The sequence below is a fragment of the Myotis daubentonii genome, chromosome 3 (assembly GCF_963259705.1).
Source record: "Myotis daubentonii chromosome 3, mMyoDau2.1, whole genome shotgun sequence".
In the NCBI taxonomy this organism is placed as follows: Eukaryota; Metazoa; Chordata; class Mammalia; order Chiroptera; family Vespertilionidae; genus Myotis; species Myotis daubentonii.
Genome location: NC_081842.1, coordinates 80,774,117 through 80,795,323, shown reverse-complemented (window position 1 = coordinate 80,795,323; position 21,207 = coordinate 80,774,117). Strand labels below are relative to the sequence as shown.

General features: G+C 39.7%; 1 protein-coding gene across 3 annotated transcripts in view; it reads right to left on the bottom strand.

Moving 5' to 3' along the window:
- TBC1D23 (TBC1 domain family member 23) overlaps positions 1-21,207 on the bottom strand; it is a 71,833-nt gene that overhangs the window by 36,497 nt on the left and 14,129 nt on the right. For 2 of the 3 annotated variants that reach the window (XM_059687968.1, XM_059687970.1), the window contains exons 2-4: positions 7,185-7,296; positions 3,818-3,923; positions 2,735-2,939 (exon numbers count right to left, since the gene is read on the bottom strand). In XM_059687968.1, coding sequence (XP_059543951.1) covers positions 2,735-2,939; positions 3,818-3,923; positions 7,185-7,296 — 423 coding nt within the window. Of the gene's footprint in view, positions 1-2,734; positions 2,940-3,817; positions 3,924-7,184; positions 7,297-21,207 lie in introns of those variants that run through there. The other variant, XM_059687971.1, reaches the window with a different exon arrangement.

The following is a 21,207-nucleotide window of genomic DNA, read 5'->3' as shown; positions in this document are numbered from 1 at the left end:
TCTAGTTTAACAGAATGTTTCCCAAATATGAATTCCAGTCTTGGCTCTACCTTGACCTTAGCCCTGTGCCTTGGCATCTCTAAGTCTGTTTTCCTTACATGAAGCACTATGGCTTCAAGGTAGTACAGAGGTTCTCCACCCTGGTGTATATTAGAATCACCCGAATTTTTAAAATATATCCATGCCTAGGTTTTAACTAGTTTATTTATACTCAAAACTTCAAGTACCAGCATGTTTAAAAGTTCTTGGGCTGAAGAGACAGTATCCAAAGAAGATATATAAATCGCCGCTAAGCACATTAAAAGATGTTCAACATCTTTACTTGTAAGGGAAATGCAAATCAAAACCGTACTGAGATGCCACTTCATACTCATTAGTATGGCTATAATAAAAAAACAAATGTTGATGAGGATGTGGAGAAACTGGGATGCTCATTCACTGCTAATGGGAATGCAAAATAATGTAATTATTGTGGAAAAGTCTGGCAATTCCTCAAAAGGTTAAACACAGAGTTATCATATGATCCAGCAATTCCACTAATAGGTACAATATCCAAGAAAAATGAAATTACATGTCCACACAAAACTTGTACACATACGTTCATAGCAGCCCTATTCATAATAGCCAAAAAGTGAAATCCAAATGTCCATCAACTGCTGAATGAATAAATGTGTTATATGCATACAATGAAAGAGTCCTCAGCAACAACAAAATAACATATGCTACAATATGGGTAAATCTTTAAAACATTACAATCACAAAAGACCACATATTATGATTCATTTATGTAAAATGTCCAGAATAGGCAAATCTATAGTGACAGAAAGTAGATTAGTGGTTGTTTAGGGCTGACAGTTAGCAGGGAAATGGAGAGCTGGCTATTAATGGGTTACAAGGTTTCCTTTAGGGGTGAAGAAAATGTTCTACAAATGATTGTGGTTATGGTTACATAACACTGTCTGTACTAAAAACCAATGAACTGTACATACTAAAAGGATGAATTTTATAACATGTGAATGATATCTTAATAAAGCTGTTAGCAAAGAGAGAGAGAGAGAGAGAGACTAACTTCAGTTGATTCTAATAAGCAATCAGTATGGAGAACCATTTTAGTAAAGCACGGGTGTTCATTTAAACTTAGGTTCAACTCCTGATTCAATCACACACCAGAAGTGTGATCCTGGAAAAATCACTTAATCTCTCTTTCTTTGCCTCAATTTCTGTAGTTGTAAATCAGAGATACCTACTTACCTACCTTAGGTCATTGTTTAAATGAGAACATACACAAAGCACCCAAATCTAGTATAGCGTGTTATCACACAGACAGTAGTAAAAAATGGTAGTCAATTAACTAGGAAGCTCTAAAATAGCGGTTCTGTACCTTGGCTGCACACTGTAATCAACTGAGAAGCTCTTAACAAAAACTAACGCCTGTGTGCTGGCCTCAGAGATGTTATTTAATTAGTCGGCTATGCAATCAGGCATGGGGATTTTTAAGAGTGCTCCCAATGATTCCAATTTGTATCCAAGGTTCAGTGTGCAGCCAAACCAATGCTGTAGGTTAGGATGAAAGTTCCTTTTGGCTCTAAAATCCTCACCACCTGATCCATAGCACTAGCTACTCCAAGAATTCTCTCTGGCCCTAACCGGTTTGGCTCAGTGGCTAGAGCGTCGGCCTGCGGACTGAAAGGTCCCAGGTTCGATTCCAGTCAAGGGCATGTACCTAGGTTGCAGGCACATCCCCGGTAGGGGGTATGCAGGAGGCAGCTGGTCAATGTTTCTCATCGATGTTTCTAACTCTCTATCCCTCTCCCTTCCTCTCTGTAAAAAATCAATAAAATATATTTTAAAAAAAAGAAAAAGAATTCTCTCTGGCTCATGAGTGCAGCCTCCATCACTCATCCCTACATATCTGTCTAGTTTCAGCTTAAGTATTACCTGCCCAGGGAAGCCAATCCTAATCCCCAGTGCAGGTTAGGCTACCCTCATTATACATTCCCATAGTGCTCTCTACTTCACCTTCCTCACACTCGGCACACTTCTGATTATTTGTTCAATGCCTCTATTTCTAGGACTATGATCCAAGCTGTAACCCCAGCACCTCACTTACAGTAGCATTCCAAAAATTTTACTTTTTACTTAGACACTATAATGTTATTTTTATGTTACAGATGAAGAAATTAAAATAGGGATACCACTAAAAAAGTATGAAGATATATATAGATAGATAGATAGATAGATAGATAGATAGATATAGATATACATATAGATATACATATAGATATACATATACATATACATATACATATACATATACATATATATACACCCGTGGGCAAACTACGGCCCGCGGGCCAGATCCGGCCCGTTTGAAATGAATAAAACTATTGAAAAAAAAGACCGTACCCTTTTATGTAATGATGTTTACTTTGAATTTATATTAGTTCACACAAACACTCCATCCATGCTTTTGTTCCGGCCCTCCGGTCCAGTTTAAGAACCCATTGTGGCCCTCGAGTCAAAAAGTTTGCCCACCCCTGCTCTAGAAGCATAAATTCTTAAAGAATCCTTAAAATTTTTTTATAATCACTAAGTCAAATAACAATTATGATTCAATCAACCTTCAAAATTATTTAATCCTTTTACTTTACCACTAAAATATATCTAACAACTTTAACTCAAGCAAACTAGACCTTTATTCATTTTTAAAATAAGTAGTTAAATCACATTTTACCTGGGGATGTACTTATTCATGATAGCATAAAAACAGTTGTATAAATCGCTGCGTGGCAGTTGAAGACGCACCAGTGGTTTGAGTAGATGTATCCAGCTAAGGGACATGCTATATTTAATGTTACGTGATTTACAATAAAAGGTAATTACAGATTCAATATCCAAAAGTAATTCTGCTGCCTTCTCTTCTGGCACTGAAAGCTGGCCTAGAAAATAAATGTCAAAATAAGGTTACCAAGGGCTTGTTAGAGGCTGTTATTGGACATAACACTTATTTACAAATATATAACAAATACTATATTAGTGCAGTTAGAGCAGCAGTTGCCAACAGGTGGTCCGTGGACCACTGGTGGTCCATGAGGTCCAAAAGGTTGGCGATAGCTGATTTAGAGCATAACAACACTATGTGAAAGCACATCTTTCCTTATACTTATTCAGTATTTACTAGCTGTTCAATATTTAGATCAAACAAGAATGGACCATCTGAAGTAGAAGAGCAGGAAGGAATCATAACTCATATTCTTGGAAAGCAAAAACTGTTTTCTAAACAAGAGATTATAATCTACCCCATGATGGGCAGCTACCACTACAGCCTTGCCAAGGGCAGGGAAAATGATTCATTCTCTAGCTCCAAATTCAATTTCCTTTGCCCACACCAGCAATGTTTCCTATGTGGTTAGTAAACAAAAGCTCAACTAATCAATAATTTAACTAAAATGTTTTTCTGCAGATCATGACCTATGATTTATAGGTAAACTTTTGGAATACAGCCTCCTTTAATTTAGGACTACATAAATTACATAAATATTAATTACACCAAAAAAATTTAAAACTGCAACAAAATTATAAAAATACCTAAAGAATTAAAAACATGATGCAAAAGAACACTAAAAATTGGGCTCTCTTTCTTAAAATATTAGACATTATTTCATAAGATGTTCAAATGAAAAATTCTAAAGCTATTTACTAGAGCTTTAAAATTTGAAATATCCCAAGTAATAATAAGATAATAAAGAGTGATTCCTCTATCCAAAATTATTATTTCCAAAATTTTTTACTGTTTGAAAACAATGATTAAACTTACCAATAAACTCTAGACAATCTTTGTGAATAGTGTTCTGTTCTGGCAGGTCTAAAATACCATCCCATGATGCCAAACTATCTCCTTTTCCTGCAACATTTAGAGCAATCTGAAAGAAAAAAAAAAGCAACTAGCTTCATATGCTATCTTTCATCCTTGGAAAGATGCTATAACAATGGAAAGGCCTGAATTTAGGAATAATAATGAATATTTCAAAGATTACAAAGTAATGTATCTACACTTCACCAAATGCTGAAACTTTAGTCATATTCCTCCTAAATTAAATTGTACTACTCCATGTCAACACAGTGAATAGAAGAAATTATGTAAAATATTTACATAATTACATATGTAAATTTATTTTAAACAAATATCATCAATGCCATATAGCATGAATGTTTATGTCAACCATGCATATTGAAATCCTACTGTGATGGTATTTGGTGGTGGGGCCTTTGGGAGGTGATTAGATCATGAGGGTGGAGCCCTCATGAATGGAATTAGTGCTCTTATAAAAAAGACACCAGAGACTGCCTTTTCCCTCCAGCTATGGGAGGACACACACATTAAGAAATTATTATTCTTTCAAGTTTAATAATATCACGGTTATTTTAAGTCTTTATCTTTTAGACTTTCATACTAAAGTATTTTAGTGTGCCATTAAGGATTTCTATTTTTGTGTGTGTGTTTTTTTGTAAATTTGTATTGATTTCAGAAAGGGAGGGAAAGAGAGAGAGAGAGAGAGAGAAACATTAATGATGATGGAGAATCATTGATTGGCTGCCTTCTATATACCTCACACTGGGGAATGAGCCCACAACCCAGGCATGTGCCCTAACCGGGAATCAAACTGTGACCTCCTGTTTCATAGGTCGACACTCAACCACTGAGCCACGCCAACTGGGCCAATGATTTCTTTTAAAATAATCCAGTGTGGGAGGAAAGGACTGTGATATCAATCAAACAAGATTGGCCAAATACTGATAACAATTAAAGCTAAGAGGAGGCTCATTATACAAGTGTCTCAACTTTGTGTTTTAAATTTCTGTGATAAAACATTCAGAATACTGCATACAGTTATAATTCCATTTCTTTTACATATATATGTGCAAACAGGAAAAAAGTAAAAAAAATATACACCAAGACATTATTGTGTTTTACAAACAGGTGGTAGATAACAGATAATTTTTTTTTAATTAAATCTTTATTGTTCAGATTATTACATTTGTTCCTCTTTTTTTCCCCCCCATAACTCCCCTCCTCCCAGTTCCCGCCCCACCCTCCGCCCTCACTCCCCACCCACTGTCCTCATCCATAGGTGCACGATTTTTGTCCAGTCTCTTCCCACATCTCCCACACCCCTTTCCCCCCCAAGAATAGTCAGTCCATTCCCTTTCTATGTCCCTGATTCTATTATAATCAACAGTTCATTCTGTTCATCAGATTATTTATTCACTTGATTCTTAGATTCACTTGTTGATAGATGCATATTTGTTGTTCATAATTTGTATCTTTACCTTTTTCTTCCTCTTCCTCTTCTTAAAGGATACCTTTCAGCATTTCATATAATCCTGGTTTGGTGGTGATGAACTCCTTTAGCTTTTCCTTATCTGTGAAGCTCTTTATCTGACCTTCAATTCTGAATGATAGCTTTGCTGGATAAAGTAATCTTGGTTGTAGGTTCTTGGTATTCATCACTTTGAATATTTCTTGCCACTCCCTTCTGGCCTGCAAAGTTTCTGTTGAGAAATCAGCTGACAGTCGTATGGGTATTCCCTTGTAGGTAACTAAGTTTCTTTCTCTTGCTGTTTTTAAGATTCTCTCTTTATCTTTTGCTCTTGGCATTTTAATTATGATGTGTCTTGGTGTGGTCCTCTTTGGATTCCTTTTGTTTGGGGTTCTCCGCGCTTCTTGGACCTGTAAGTGCATTTCTTTCACCAGGTGGGGGAAGTTTTCTGTCATTATTTCTTCAAATAGGTTTTCAATATCTTGCTCTCTCTCATCTTCTGGCACCCCTATAATTCTGATGTTGGTACGCTTGAAGCTGTCCTAGAGGCTCCTTACACTATCCTCGCATTTTTGGATTCTTTTTTCATTTTGCTTTTCCGGTTGGATGTTTTTTGCTTCCTCGCATTTCAAATCATTGACTTGATTCTTGCGCTCCTCTGGTCTGCTGTCGGGCGTCTGTATAATATTCGTTATTTCAGTCCGTGTATGCTTAATTTCTAGTTGGTTCCCCAATATAAGATCGAGGGTCTTATTAGTTTTCGTGTAGATCTCATTAAGTTTATCGGCAGCTTCTAAACAGTTCTTGAGAGACCTTAAAAGTGTGGTTCTGAACTCTATATCTTCCATTGACAATTTTGTCCTGTTTCTTTGTCTCCGCATTTTGTTATGCTTCCTTGGTGTACCCCCTAGTGGTCTTTGTTCGAAGTCTTATAGTTAAATCTTGATTGTTGTAGCTAATCCCAGGGAGGGTTTGACCTCCAGGCCAAGTGGCTATGAGAATCAGCCTAGTCAGCAGTGAGAGAACTTCTGTCCTCTAGGGAGGTGCTAATCTAGCCTTTGCCTGAGGCTATCCGGCAAATGCCTCTGTGCAGGGCTTGGGCAGGGCGGGTCGCACAGGATCAACAGGGTGGGCCGGAGAGAGCAGTTATGGCGGCTCTCAGTCCTGTCCCCAGGGGCTCTGGCTCTCTGAGTCCCAGCACCCGCTGCAAAGCTGGAAGAGAAAGCTGCACTCGCTCTGACCGAAGCCAGACAGTCCCGCTTCTCCCGTTTGAGTCTGGGTCCCTAAAGACTCGCCCAGATCTGGTGCTCAGAGTCTGCGACTCCCTCCCGATTGAAAACGCCAACCGCGCCCTCCACCGCCAGCCCGCTCCGCGCACTCCGCACCTCAGAATTTGACTTCAGCACTGTGCCTCCTCTGAGTGTCCGTGTGCGTTTCTCTTTCCTCCTAGTTGTAGGACTTCCACTCAGCCAGCGTTCCTGTGGTTCTGGGTGATGTCCGTTCCGTGTTTTAGTTTCACTTTTGAAGTAGTTGTTCAAAGCAGCAAACTCCGGCGTTAACCTATGCCGCCATCTTGGTTCTCCAGATAATTTTTATCTTATCCTCTGCTTATATATGTTTTAACAAAAATAAGTATTTCTATTGTAATTATAACATCTTAATAAAGAAGACATTGCCTTTCAAAACCTAAATTATTAAATATACCGAACATTATAGAAACAGAGATTTTAGTAAGTTGCCCTAATTTTCTACATGTGACATGCCCATAGGATAATAGTCTTCTGCAACTAAGACAACTGAAAATAAAAATTCTCAAATATTATTTTTTAGTGATTACATTTTATTAATTTAGTTTCCATTTACCTTCCAAACTTTGGTCCTCAGATCAGCAGGTAGTGGTCTCCCTTGAATTATATTTCTCAGAGTTTCAAGATCACAACCTCCTGCTTCCAGAGCTTCTTCAAGATCTTTTTCCCTAAAAAGCAAGTCATACTTATTAAGAGATATTTTAAATCTTAATTTTTTAAATTCCAGATTCATTTATAAGCATGGCCTGTTAATGCTGCACCCAAGATAAAAATGTTCTCAGCAGCCAAAGTGCAATCAACACCAAGGCAAACACACAGCATTTTGTTTTCTTGGAAGTAAATCTCAGGCTTCATACACTAAATTTACTCTTCATTTTCATTTAATTCTAACAAGCTTAGTTACCTGTTTTCTAAGATTAAAGAAATTTAAAAAGAGAAGAAAGGGCAAGCCGGCTGACAGCATTGAGAAATCACAGTGATAGCAGTATTCACAGTAGTAGTAATGACTAACAATTTATATAGCACTAACTGCATGCCAGACACTGTTCTGAACATTTCACATGTTTTTTGTTTTTATTTAATTTTCACAATAACCCTATGAAGTATGTTACATTATTGGCCCCAGTTTAAAGATACAAAAATTGTGGCAAAGATGAGTTATGTCGCTTGTGGTCACATATCTAGTAAATAGTTGAGCCAGGATTCAAATTTTAAAAGAATGTATGTTCTTAACACTATGCTAGATAATGGCAAGGAGGAGAAACAAATTCAGTGAGGAATTCAAAGCACTGCAGTATGAGAGGGGATAGTACATGACCATCTACACTAATAAAAGAGAAACACACAAATTGGTGTCACTTCGCTATGCCCACCAGCCAATCAGGATGAGTATGCAAATTAACCCAACAAAGATGGTGGTTAATTTGCATTTGCAGGCGCGGAGCGAAGACTGAAGGCTCTGGCAGGAGTGAAGACTGAAGACTGAAGACTGAAGACTGAAGACTGAAGACTGAAGACTGAAGAGGCTTGGCTTCTCCGCTGCAGCAGCGGAGAAGCCAAGCCTCGCTGGGGCCGCAGTGGAGAAGCCAAGCCTCGCTGCGACTGCAGCAGAGAAGCCTAGCCTCAAGGCTTGGCTTCTCCGCTGTGGCTGAACCAAAGACCTGGGTCCCGGGTGCCAGAGGGAAACCAGTGCCCGCAGCCAGGGGAAGGAAGGCCTATTGCGTGAATATTTGTGCAACGGGCTTCTAGTATAGATATATGACTAGAGCAAATTACCTGAAAGATGGGGGAAATGTGTAGCTAACAATGGACATTACTTTGAATAAAGCACTTTTGATGTTTCTCTTGAAATTATCATGTTTTCTTTGATTACAATATCAGCATTATTAACTGGTACACCTAGTAATGGAGATGAAATTATTTTACAGAATAAATGAAGAACTAGAATTTTTCCATTTTTCAATGCAAAATCCTTGGTTTCTTTTTGAAGAAATTTTGCTAAATCCCTTACTATTTCAGACAACAAACTTAGTATTTTGGGGCAACAATGCCTAATCCTCAACATACTTTTTATATCATAACTAGGCGCTCGGTGCACAAATTCGTGCATTAGTGGGGTCCCTCAGCCTGGCCTGGGGGGTTGGGGTGAAACCAGCTCTCCAACATCCCCCAAGGGGTCCCAGATTGTGAGAGGGCACAGGCCAGGCCGAGGGACCTCACCGGTGCACAATCAGGGCCAAAGAGGGACGCAGGAGGTTGGCCAGCCAGGAAGGGACTGCGGAAGGGCTCCAGGGCATGTCTGGCCTGTCTCACTCAGTCCCTATCGGCTGCAAGCAGCAAGCTAACCTACCGGTTAGAGTGTCTGCCCCCTGGGGGTCAGTGCACATCATAGTGACTGGTCACTGGTTGTCTGTCTGCCCCCTGGTGGTCAGTGTATGTCATAGCAACTGGTCGACTGTTTGCCCCCTGGTGGTCAGTGCACGTCACAGTGAGCAGTTGAGTGGCCTTAGCATATCATTAGCATATTATGCTTTGATTGGTTGAACAGACAACTGGACAACCGGACACTTAGCATATTAGGCTTTTATTATATAGGACTAGAGGCCTGGTGCATGAAATTCATGCAGGGGGGTGTGTGGCTCTTAGTCTGGCCTGCACCCTCTCCAATCTGGGACCCCTCGGGGATGTCCGACTGCCGGTTTAGGCCCACACTTTTTTTTTTTTTAATATATTTTATTGATTTTTCACAGAGAGGAAGGGAGAGAGATAGAGAGTTAGAAACATCGATGATAGAGAAACATCGATCAGCTGCCTCCTGCACACCTCCCACTGGGGATGTGCCTGCAATCCAGGTACATGCCCTTGACCGGAATCGAACTTGGGACCTTTCAGTCCGCAGGCCGACGCTCTATCCACTGAGCCAAACCGGTTTCGGCTAGGCCGCACTTTTAACAGATGACAGCTCCATTGTTGTTTCTTCCTCTTCGTAATTAAATCCATTAGAATTTGTAGGTATTCAAAGTGTGTATACATTTTGGGGGGACACCCTATATATCTCTAGTCAGCAGTGAAAGGAACCAACAGCGGGTTTGGAACCCCCAGACAGGGAACCTTGCTCACTCCCCATGTGTCTCCCCACTCCGATTTCCACCTTTGCGGGCAGCGGGAGAATCAATGTTTTCTTTCATTAAGTCAGAAAAGCACATCTTGTCACCCGCTGCCTGGCAGGAGTGCGTTAGGCCTTGAGCAAGTAAGGCTCAGTCAGCTCATGAGCGCCAGCACCCCAAGTACACATTCCTTCTCTGCGGTCGCCTCGACTCTCCCACCGTTTCACTGAGAGGACGGAACGCCTGGCCTCCTCTGGGTTCCTGACCTTGAACACTGACCGAAGGCACCTCAGCAAGGGCTGCCCCACGCCCACCAGGTGTGTCTGTCCGCACCTGCTCCCGCCTCAGCACCTGCATTAGTCCCATGGAGGTGTTCTCCGTTGCCACACTGTCCTCCGTGGGAACAGGGCATCACCACTCTGCCCTCTCACTGTCATCTCACAGCCGCCTGCCCCGACCACCCCCACACACTCCAGAGGACGTGAGCGTACTGGAAGGGATGTGCACACATCGTGTGGGGGCCGTAGGATGGGCTCATAGAGACAGCAACAGAGCAGCAGTGAGCCTACTGAGAGGCAGCGGCAGCAGGCACAGTGGGGCCGGGATGAGCAGGAGCGGTGTGGTGGCCTAGGCTCAGGCTCCTCCCCAGCTGCCTGCCACTTTGTGCGCTACTCTGTGCTGTGTGGGACTGATGGGGACAGTGGGCTGGAGCCCGACGAGCTGGTGGATAAAGCTGGGCTGCAGCAGCGTGGAGGTCCACTAATCCCCATAGGCCAGGTCGAGGGACCCTACCAGTGCACAAACCCGTGCACCGGGCTTCTAGTGTTAATATAATACTACAGGTTACTGTCAGTGACCTATAAATGACATATTTTCAAAACCTAAAGAAAACATAACAAAATTTCTTCTCATCTGATGTGGCAAAAGCATTGTAACCCAAGTTGCTTTAGAATTACAGCAAGGCAAACACTGAATAAACTTATATGAAGCGAGTTTAAGGTTTACTAGTATATTCAAGCTAGCATCTGAATTAGGTTTTCCTTCCTCAACCAAATGTTGAGTAACTTCTAGCATATGGAAGGGAGGAAGTGGTGCAGGATAGGGAATTTTCAAACATTACCAAAATAAATACACATTCTAAATGCTTTAGGATTAATGAGTTCAATTTGAAATTTTGTAATTATTTTATTAATAAACCACACATTAAGATTATGACTTTAAAAGCCACTAGATTATATTTTTGTGTTCCTGAAACTTAAAGTTACAGAAAACTGGCCACTAGGAAAAAATAACTATGTGTAGCACTTTTTTCTAAATTCTGTTTTTTCTAAAGATGTTATAAAAACTCATTTTCCCTATATAATTTCAAAATTTATGAAAACTTCAGTTGTACACACACCAAACTGCAAATGAAAATAAGACTTGGCTCATCTAAAGTTTTTTTTTACATATGTCTTTCTGTACTTAAACCCCAATTCCAACATCATCATCCTTCTCCAATCCTCCCCACCTTGCTCCCAGCCCCTAGCAACCACTGTTTTTTTCTGTCTCAACACATTTATCTATTCTGCACATTTTATTTTTATTTTTTATTGATTTCAGAGAGGCACAGAGAGGGAAAGGGAGATAGAAACATAAATGAAGAAAGAGAATCATTGATCAGCTGCCTCCTGCATGCTCCCTACTGAGGACCGAGCCTGCAACCTGGGCATGTACCCTAGACTGTAATCAAACTTGGGACACTTGAGTCCGCAGGTCAATGTTCTACCCACTGAGCAAAACTGCCTAAGGTGACTCTGCACATTTTATATAGATAACTATATGGTCTTAGTATCTGGCTTTTTTTACTTATTAGCATGTCTTTAAAGCCTATCTATGTTGTAGCATGTATCAGTACCTACTTTTTATTGCCAAGTAATACTCCACTGCATGTATATATTATATCTGAATTATCCACTCAACAGTTAATAAACATTTGAGTTGTTTCAACTTTGGCTATTATGAGTCTCTTCATTTTGAATACACATATCAATAGTTCAACTGGTTAAGTATGTTTACATATATTTTATTTATTTATTTATTCATTCATTCATTCATTCATTCATTCATTTATCCATCCATTCATTCATTCTTCCTAAGAAAGTCTAGAAAAATTTAAAAATCAAGTCAATAAAACTTCACACCCATTAGGATGCCTATTATTGAAACACACACACACACAGACAAAGAGTTGGTAAGGATGTGAAGAGACTGCAACCTTGTGCACTGCTGGTGGGAATGTAAAATGGTGTAGTCACTAAGGAAAACAATATGGCTATTCTTCAAAAAATTAAAAAAATAGAACCAACATGTGATCCAGCAATTCAACTTCTGGGTATATACCTAAAAGAAGCAAAAGCAGAAACTCGAACAGATATTTGTACACCCATGTTCACAGAAACATTATTCAGAATAACCAAAGGTGGAAGCCATCTAAATATTCTTCAATGGATAAACAAAATATGGCATATACATATACAATGAAATATTATCCGGCCTTAGAAAGAAAGAAAATTCTGACACATACTACAACATGGATGAATCTTGAGAAAATTATCCTATATAATAAAAGCCTAAGTGGTGTCAGGCCCTCCCTCGCGTGACACCCTTGCATGATGCCGCCACAAGATGGCTGTGTGCAAAGTGGAGGCAGGGCCCAGTGGCCGCTCTGCGCGGTGAGGTCTGAGGGTCCCATGGCTCTGCGAAGCACGGAGGAGGCCAATCCCAGCGTCTCCACCGCCTCGCGTGGAAGAGGCAGGTCGCGGCAGGAAAGGGCAGTTGTGCCAGCAAGGGAGGGCAGTTGGGGGCATTCAGACCGGCAGGGGAGAGCAGTACGGGGATCAGGCTGGCAGGCAGAGGCAATGAGGGGCGATCAGGCAGGTAGAGGAGCAGTTAGGGGCATCAGGAAGGCAGGCGGAATGGTTAGGGGCAATCAGGCAGGCAGGCAGAGGGGTTAGGGCAATCAGGCAGGCAGGCGAGTAGTTAGGAGCCAGTGGTCCCAAATTGCAAGAGGGATGACCCCTGCTTCCCCCTGTACAAATTTCATGCACCAGGCCTCGAGTTCTTCAATAAGCAGAAGCCATGAAAACAACTACTCTTAATATACTGGACAGTAGCTAACTTTCATTGTTATTGTTTTTTTAATCCTCACCCGAGGATATTCTTTCCACCTATTTCTTTTTTTTTTGGGGGGGGGGGGAATCTATGTGAGAGAGACACATTGATTGGCTGCCTCCTGCACCACCCCAATCGGGGATTGAGCCTGCCACTGAGGTATGTGCCCCTGACCGGCAATCGAACCCACATCTTTGGTCCGAGGACCAATGCTCCAACCAAACTGGCCAGGGCAAACCTTTTTCTTATTGTAACATAATCATTTTAGAGAAATTGGACAATGTATTAAAAAAAGGTAAAAACCAACTATAATTCCACTACCATGAAAGAACTACTATTCACATTCATTGAATTACTTTTCTTCATATACATGTATTTAAATGTGTGTGTAAAGACATATATGAAGCAAAACTGGATTATCCTAATTATATAAATTTACATCCTGTAGGATTCACTTAACTATATTTTCCCAAAAAAGTTATGGACATTTCTCCAAGTCATTCAGTATTCTTTATAATTTGGATTTTTAATGGCTGAATAATTGATTTGGCTATTCTTCTAGAGTTTGGTATTCAGGTGCTTTCTAAAATTTCCTTGCATTAACCTTTCCCACTTATCCTTAGCACAAATTCCCTCAAGAATTATTCAATATTCAATAAATATATTTTAATATTAAAAGACATAAAAATTTAGAATTATGGTGATATCCATTAGAACAAAAACCAAAATTGTGAAAGGTGGCTACTTCTGAAAAATGAGATAGAAAAGAGACTTTCACTCCTCACATAGCATAAGTCAGTACAAAATGAGTATAATAAGTGCTGTATTTGTATATACTGCTTGAATATTTAAATAATATCTATGAATTCCTCTTTAACATTTATACCCTTTCACCAAGCAATAATCGAGAATGGTAAAATGATTCAGTTACAATCATGTTAAAAAGCAGTTATTATTATAACTATGGTGGCTAATGTAAAAAAGATACAATAACAAGTGTTGTTATTCATGTGGAGAAACTGGAATCCTCATACCCTGCTGGCAGGAATATCAAGTGGTGCAGCCATTTTGGAAATCAGTTTGACAAAACCTCAAAATCTTAAACATAAACTACCACTCTACTCCTAGGTAGATACCCAACAACTCTCAAAACATACATGCACACAAACACTTGTACATGAACCACAAAATATTACACTCCACACCCTTTATGATGGCAAGCATTAAAAAAATGGCAAGGATGTAGAGAAATTGTGCATTGCTGGTGGGAATTTAAAATGGTGCAGCCTCTGTAGAAAAGTTCAGCAGTTCCTTAAAAATAGAGTTACCATTTAATCTAGCAATTCCACTTCTGGATATATATCCAAAAGAACTAAAAGCAAGGGCTCAAACAGATATTTGTAAATCCATGTTCATAGCAGCATTATTCACACGAGCCAAAAACAACCCAAATATTCATAGATGGAATAATGAGTAAACAAATTGTGGTATATACATACAATGGAATATTAATCAGCTTTAAAGAGGAAATTCCTGCATATACTATGCAACATGGATAAACTCTGAAGACAAATGCTAAGCGAAATAAACCAGTCACAAAAGGGCAAATATTGTATGAGTTGATTTATGTTAGGTGCCAAAAACAGGCAAACTCTTAGAGACAGAAAGTAGAATAAAGGTTACCAGGGACTGGAGGTCGGGAGACTGGGAGTTACTGTGTATTGTTTGAGATGATGAAAAATTCTGGAAATGGTAGTGGTGATGGTTGTACAATATTGTGAATGTATTTATTCTCACAGAACTATAAACACTAAAATGGTAAATTTTATATTATGTATGTTTAACACATTAAAAAAGGCAATGACAAAAAACCCATACATGAATTTTTGCAACATAATTCATAGCACCAAAACAGAAATAATCCAAATGTCCATTGTCCCTGATGAATGGATAAATAACATGTAATATATTCATACAATGGAAAATGTCACTCAAGAATAAAAAGTAATAAAGTACTGATTCATGCAATACTGGATGAACCTTAAAAACAGTATACAAGTGAAAAAAAACAGCAAAGGTCACATATTGTATGATTCCATTCACATGAAATGTTCAAAATAAGCAAATGGATAGAGAGAGTAGACCAGAGGGATCTGGGGTGACAGGGGAATGAGAATGACTGTTAATGGGCATGGGGTTTCTTTTTGGAATAATGAAAATATTTTATACTTAGATAATGATGATGACTGCCCAATTCTGTGAAAATACTAAAACCACTAAACTACACATTTTAAATAGGTGAATTTTATGATACACAAATTATATCTTCACTAAATATGTTACCCAAAAAAGCAACTCTTCAGAAAAAAGTTTAAGAGCTCCTTAATTTAGGACTTTTAGAGGAAGCTACTATGTCAAACCCTCACATATCATTTCAATGAAGGGAGTACTGTTCATCACTATGAAGGGTTCAAACCACACCTTAGATTGTTAAGGGGTTAAGAGTTTGTCTTGAGAACCTGGCTAGAACCTGGTTAGAACCTGGCTAGAGAACCTGGCTAGGCTGCTGATCAACTGAACGCCGTCTCCATGTCATTCCTTCTTCGCCGACTCCATCCACACCTTTGGGAACTCCTGGACCTGCTGGGGTTGGACCCCAACAGTTAGGGGCAATCAGGCAGGCAAACGGTTAGGAGCCAGAGGTTCTGGATAGCGAGAGAGATGTACGACTGCCGGTTTAGACCCGATCCATGGGATTGGGTCTAAACCGGCAGTGAGACATCCCCTGAGGGGTCTCAGATTGTGAGAGGGTGCAGGCCGGGCTGGGAGACACCCCCCCCCCCCGCCCTGCACGAATTTCATGCACAGGGCCCCTAGTATACATATATTTATTTCAGAGAGGAAGGTAGAGGGAGAGAGAGATAGAAACATCAATAATGAGAGAGAATCATTGATCGGCTGCCTCCTGTGGGCCCCATACTGAGGATCAAGCCCACAACCCAGGCATGTACCATGACTATGAATAGAACCGTGACCTCCTGGTTCATAGGTCGACACTTAACCACTTAGCAACACCAGCTGGGCTGACTCAGTTCTTGGTGAGGCCTCTCTTTCTGTCTTGTAGACAGCCGCCTTCTTGCTGTATGCACATGTGGCCTTTCCTTGATGCATGAGTGTGGAGAGGGAGCAAGATCTCTCTTCTTCTTACAAGGTCACTAATACCATCATGAGGTTCCATCCTTTGGAGGCATTCAACCCTAATTATCTCTTTTGGTCCCACTTTCAAATACCATTGGGGTTAGAGTTTCAACACATGATTTTGTGGCCCCAGGCATAAACATTCAGCCCATAACACCAGCTGACAACATGGGATGAGGAGAAGATACCCAAGAAAAGGAGGAATGGCTTTTATAAGGGCAGTGAGTCAGGGAAATTGTGGCTTTTCCCAGAGTATAGAGGCTTCAGGCACAGTGGCCAGCTACAGATTATAAAGCAGGTTAGCCCTAGATTTTAGGGCCCCCAAACACTGCCCCGAGGAATCTAGCCTATTCTGGATGTAATGGAGAGTCCTCTAGGATTTTGTCATATTTTTGTATTTCAATTATAAAAATACTAGAGGCCCAGTGCACAAAAATTTGTGCACTCAGGGGGTTCCTTCAGCCTGGCATATGCCCTCTTGCAGTGTGGAACCCCTCGGAGGATGTCCACCCCAGTGGAGGTTTGGCCAGTCTGGGTGAGGGGCTGAGGGCTGTTTTCAGGCTGGCCAAGGCAACCTGGTGACGTAAGCTCCCAGCCTCTCTTTTTTTTTTAATTTTTTTATTCTGGGATTTATTTACCTTCTATAATTGAAACTTTGTTGCCTTTAGTGGAGGCCTGCGGAAAGCTTGGCTTCGTCCATTGCCAGGGGCAACCCAACTCCTGCTTGCTCCAGCTCCGTGGCCACGGCTGGCTGAAAGCAGGTATCTGGGGTTTGTTCACCTTCTATAATTGAAACTTTGTTGCTTTCAGTGGAGCTCAGAGCTGGGCCACGGCAGGCGGGAAACCTTGGCTTCCTCCATCTCTGGAGCAAGCAAGCCTCCTGCTTGCTCCAGCTCTGTGGCTGCCGGCTCCCATTTTGGTTGGGTTAATTTGCATATAGTCGCTCTGATTGGCTGGTGGGCATGGCTTAAGGTGTAGCAAAAGTACAGTCAATTTGCATGTTTGTCTTTTATTAGTATAGGATTGCTGCTTTGTTAAATAGAGAACTATCAATTATTGGCTTTTTGCATACCTCACCCATACTCACGCAAAGATGCCGGTTTATAGAGATGACCAATCACCCTCTGACATTTGCATTAAAGATAAAATTAAAAGTTTGTTCCTTTAAAAAAAAAAAAAAAGAGTTTGTCTTGTCTCTTTAATTCCTTAAATCAGGGGTCCTCAAACTTTTTAAACAGGAGGCCAGTTCATTGTCCCTCAGACCGTTGGAGGGCCAGACTATAGTTTAAAAAAAAACTATGAACAAATTCCTATGCACACTTCACATATCTTATTTTGAAGTAAAAAAACAAAAAGGGGACAAATACAATATTTGTATTTGCATGTGGCCCGCAGGCCATAGTTTGAGGACCCCTGCCTTAAATTGATTAGCAGTACATGGTAACTATCATTGTGGGAAAGGAACAGATTCTAAACAGTTGCCATAGCAGCTCAATAGCAAAAGCACCAAGAAATTAAGGATATAAAAGGCTTAGAGGCAAAGTGTTATAGAGAAAACAGTATAAAATTCAAAATCAGAAAACATGATATCAAACTCCACACACTTAACAGTTGTGTGCCCTAGAATACAAACTCAGTTTCTTCACTGAGATGGGGTGGAAAGAATACGAATTTTATCCTGTTCTACCAAAGTATCTCTCCAAGTCCTCTTTTCCATTCTATCTTAATGCCTACAGCTTGCCTGAATCTATCCTTTTCAACGTTCTCTTTCAGGACAGTCTCCATGCAAGACTCCATAGGCATTGAAGCCTTCACTGTTTTTCAAAGGAGAACAGGGTCATACACTGAGTTACTGCTCACAGGAACCATTTTTGGGTACACGTGACACATCCTGAGAGAGATATAAAACAAGAATAAATTGTGGGGAAAAACTAAAATTAGAAGACAAGAGAAAACTTGAGTCTAGGGGTATTAAGACACTTCATTTAGTCAAGAATAAATCTTTAAAGACAAAGTACTCAATATATGTTTTTTTTTAATAAATAAATAAATAAAAGAGCCCTAGAATTGAGCAATTAGCAATAATTCCCAGCAACTTATTAGATAGATGGTCTGTATGACTTCCCACAACCTAATCAACTTCAGAATAGCACTTACACCTGAGAATGTTGAGATAAATTTCTAAAACACTTGAGAGGATTTTTTCTGGATTTAGAAAAATGTGGTTTTTTTAATTAATGAAGCCTCTTAGCATATCAAATAAATGAAATCAACTTCACCAGTTTTCAAAATTTTAAAAATCCAATCCTTTTTCTGTAATTGTAAAAAATATATATATTGAAAGATTATAAGAGTTAAAAAAAAACACACAAAACACTTAGGACCAAGAATATATAAACTTAAATGCAGAGTACAGAGAAACTATAAAAAAAATCCTATAACCAAATTTAAAAAAATTGATTTTGTGTCTTAAAGTGTCAGGGTCTAAGATATATTATTGTCTGATTCAAATAAAAACACAAAAGCTGAATTACTGGGGAAATCAATAAAAGCTCCAAGGGTGTTATGTAAACATCTTAAACATGTTATTCCCTTGCACAGGATATTGTTCAAACCTCTCAGTCTGCTAGCAGTATTAAACAGCACCCAGAGATAAAATGGACTCTGAAATCTTCACTGAAAGTATTTCTAGCATTCAAAAATATAAAGAGCAGTATACCCGTGACTGTTATTCTCCTTTCCTCAAATACTAGTATTTCCACATGTGCTTATTCAAAAGCTCCTGTACATGACCTTCTCCCTTTCAAAAAGTCATCTTCCTCTTTCTCTTTACAGTTCAATTCCCTAAAACAGTGGTTTCCACTCATTCTCTCATTATCTGAAACTCTCCACTGCTCTACTAAAAATGCTCCAAGAAATCATTAGCCATTTTTCTCAGTCCTCATCCTCCTTATATACTCTGCAAAATTAGCCTTTTCTTAAAACAATCCTTCAGTTTCCAGTAATTCTCCTATACCTCTCTCCTGGGGTCCAGCCCCAGCAGGTCCAGGGGTCCCCAAAAGGTGTGGACGAGTCGGCGAAGAAGGAATGACATGGCGACAGCGTTCAGCTGATCAGCAGCCTAGCCAGGATCTCTAGCCAGGATCTCCAGCCAGGATCTCCAACCAAGTTCTGTCTAGGATCTCCAGCCAAGTTCTGTCCAGGATCTCTAGGCAAGTTCTGTGTTTTACTGTCTTGTTACATCTGTATTTATACCAGTTGATTTTAATCCTGTCAATTTCTATTGCAAAGGGGTTAGGGTGTTTCTTATCTCCATTCCAGGGAGTAAAGATTATGTAGCTTAAGCGTGATTATTTGTAGTTAAAGTGATTACCCGCCTGGCACTTAGTTAAGGGGTTTTATCCCCTCCCTAACTTCAGGGAAAAATCCCTACCTGGGGAAACAACCTTTTTCGGAGAGGTGACCTTGGTTAAAACACATAGCGCCAAGAAGGTGAACAAACATATTAAGAACAGTATGCCATATACGCCAGGTCCCTTGAAACATATGCTGTGCAGATGTTTCTTCCCTGCAGCGACTGTGTCAAGCAGCAAGGATGGACCGGCTTCCAGCACCTCTCTTTAACCCATGCTCTGAATTCTTTCCTTCCCTGACAAAAGTATTCTTTCATTCAAACGGTCAATAAATATGTACCAAGCACCTACTACATGCTAGCCAATGTGTGAGGCACTATATTATGCTAACAGAGAACAAAAGGTCCATGCTCTCATGTACTTGACATTCTCGCTGACTATTCCAAGGTTTTGGCCCAAGTTCTATTATCTAAAACCCACTGAACAGAGGTAGGGGCAGCTCTTTCCGAGGTATAGTCCATTCATATTTGTTGAGAATGTATAAGCCACAATAAGCAAAGATTAACTGTGACAGGCCAGATTGCATGCATGCATACACACACACACACACACACACACACACACTCAGGCACAAACTTCTGATCAATTATTTAAAACTTGAAAATGATCAGCTAATTAGTTGTAAGCACCACCAAACTGTAAAAGTACGTAACAGTGGCAAGTTGCACATGTTGCATTGTAGTTTAATGACTTACTTTGTGCCATCATATTTCTAGTTATTTCTTAATTTCCAGGTCAGGAGACATCAGAACCAAAGCTTTGTCTGGACTTACATTGCTACTATTGTTAACACATTGGTTACAAATTACTACCACGTGAAAACTCTCTAATTCATTCCTAAATATTTTATGTGACATTTGGTAGAAATGGAAATAGGACAATTTTGTTACAGATTAATTTGTACAGTAGATATAAAGTTCAATGACCATAACATGTATGTACTGTGCTACTTATTTTGAAATAACAATCTCAAACATTCCTAATAACAACATTCAGAAATGACCATGACCATGTGGGAACACAATTTGATCATTGAGGAATCTTGAAATTATCTGCATTTTGGTCAGAATCAGACATATTTGTCACAGCATTTTAACAAGTTGCATATTTGCATACCAAAGGGAAAAAAATACCCCATTCATCAGATTTTAAAAAATTAGTGGAATTCTGAATCAGAATTTGAGCCACAAAAAGCAGCTTTGGAAAAGTCCCTTTTCAATTAATGTAATCCTTTCCAGAATTTGAGTTTAACCAGGATCTTGTGCTAAGTAAACAAGGTGCTAAACCTAGTCTTCTTGGCTTGACAAGTCAAACAAACATGATAACTACAGTATTTCAGCATTGCAATTGACAAAGGAAATAGAGATCATAGTATGTTCTCTATGTAAACTACTAAACTTAACTACAAATGGAGCAGATGCTGTAAATCTTCATAGACTTATTTTTGATCCATAGTCCATGTAGATCAAATTGTACCAATGGTACTTTTTCCCCTGCTAAGAAAAAAACTCATCTTCCTAAGCAAAAAGTAACTTTTCTACATGTGTAATGTTGCAATGCATTTGCTGTAAGACTTTGCTTACAAAATAGAAGACTATCTTCTCTACCAAGAAGTTAACTTTAGAGAGTGCTCTAAATCCTTTCCTCTTTCATTCTTCCTCAAAACAAAGTTCTGAACTGTTCTTTTCTATACATAGGAGGGGACTTT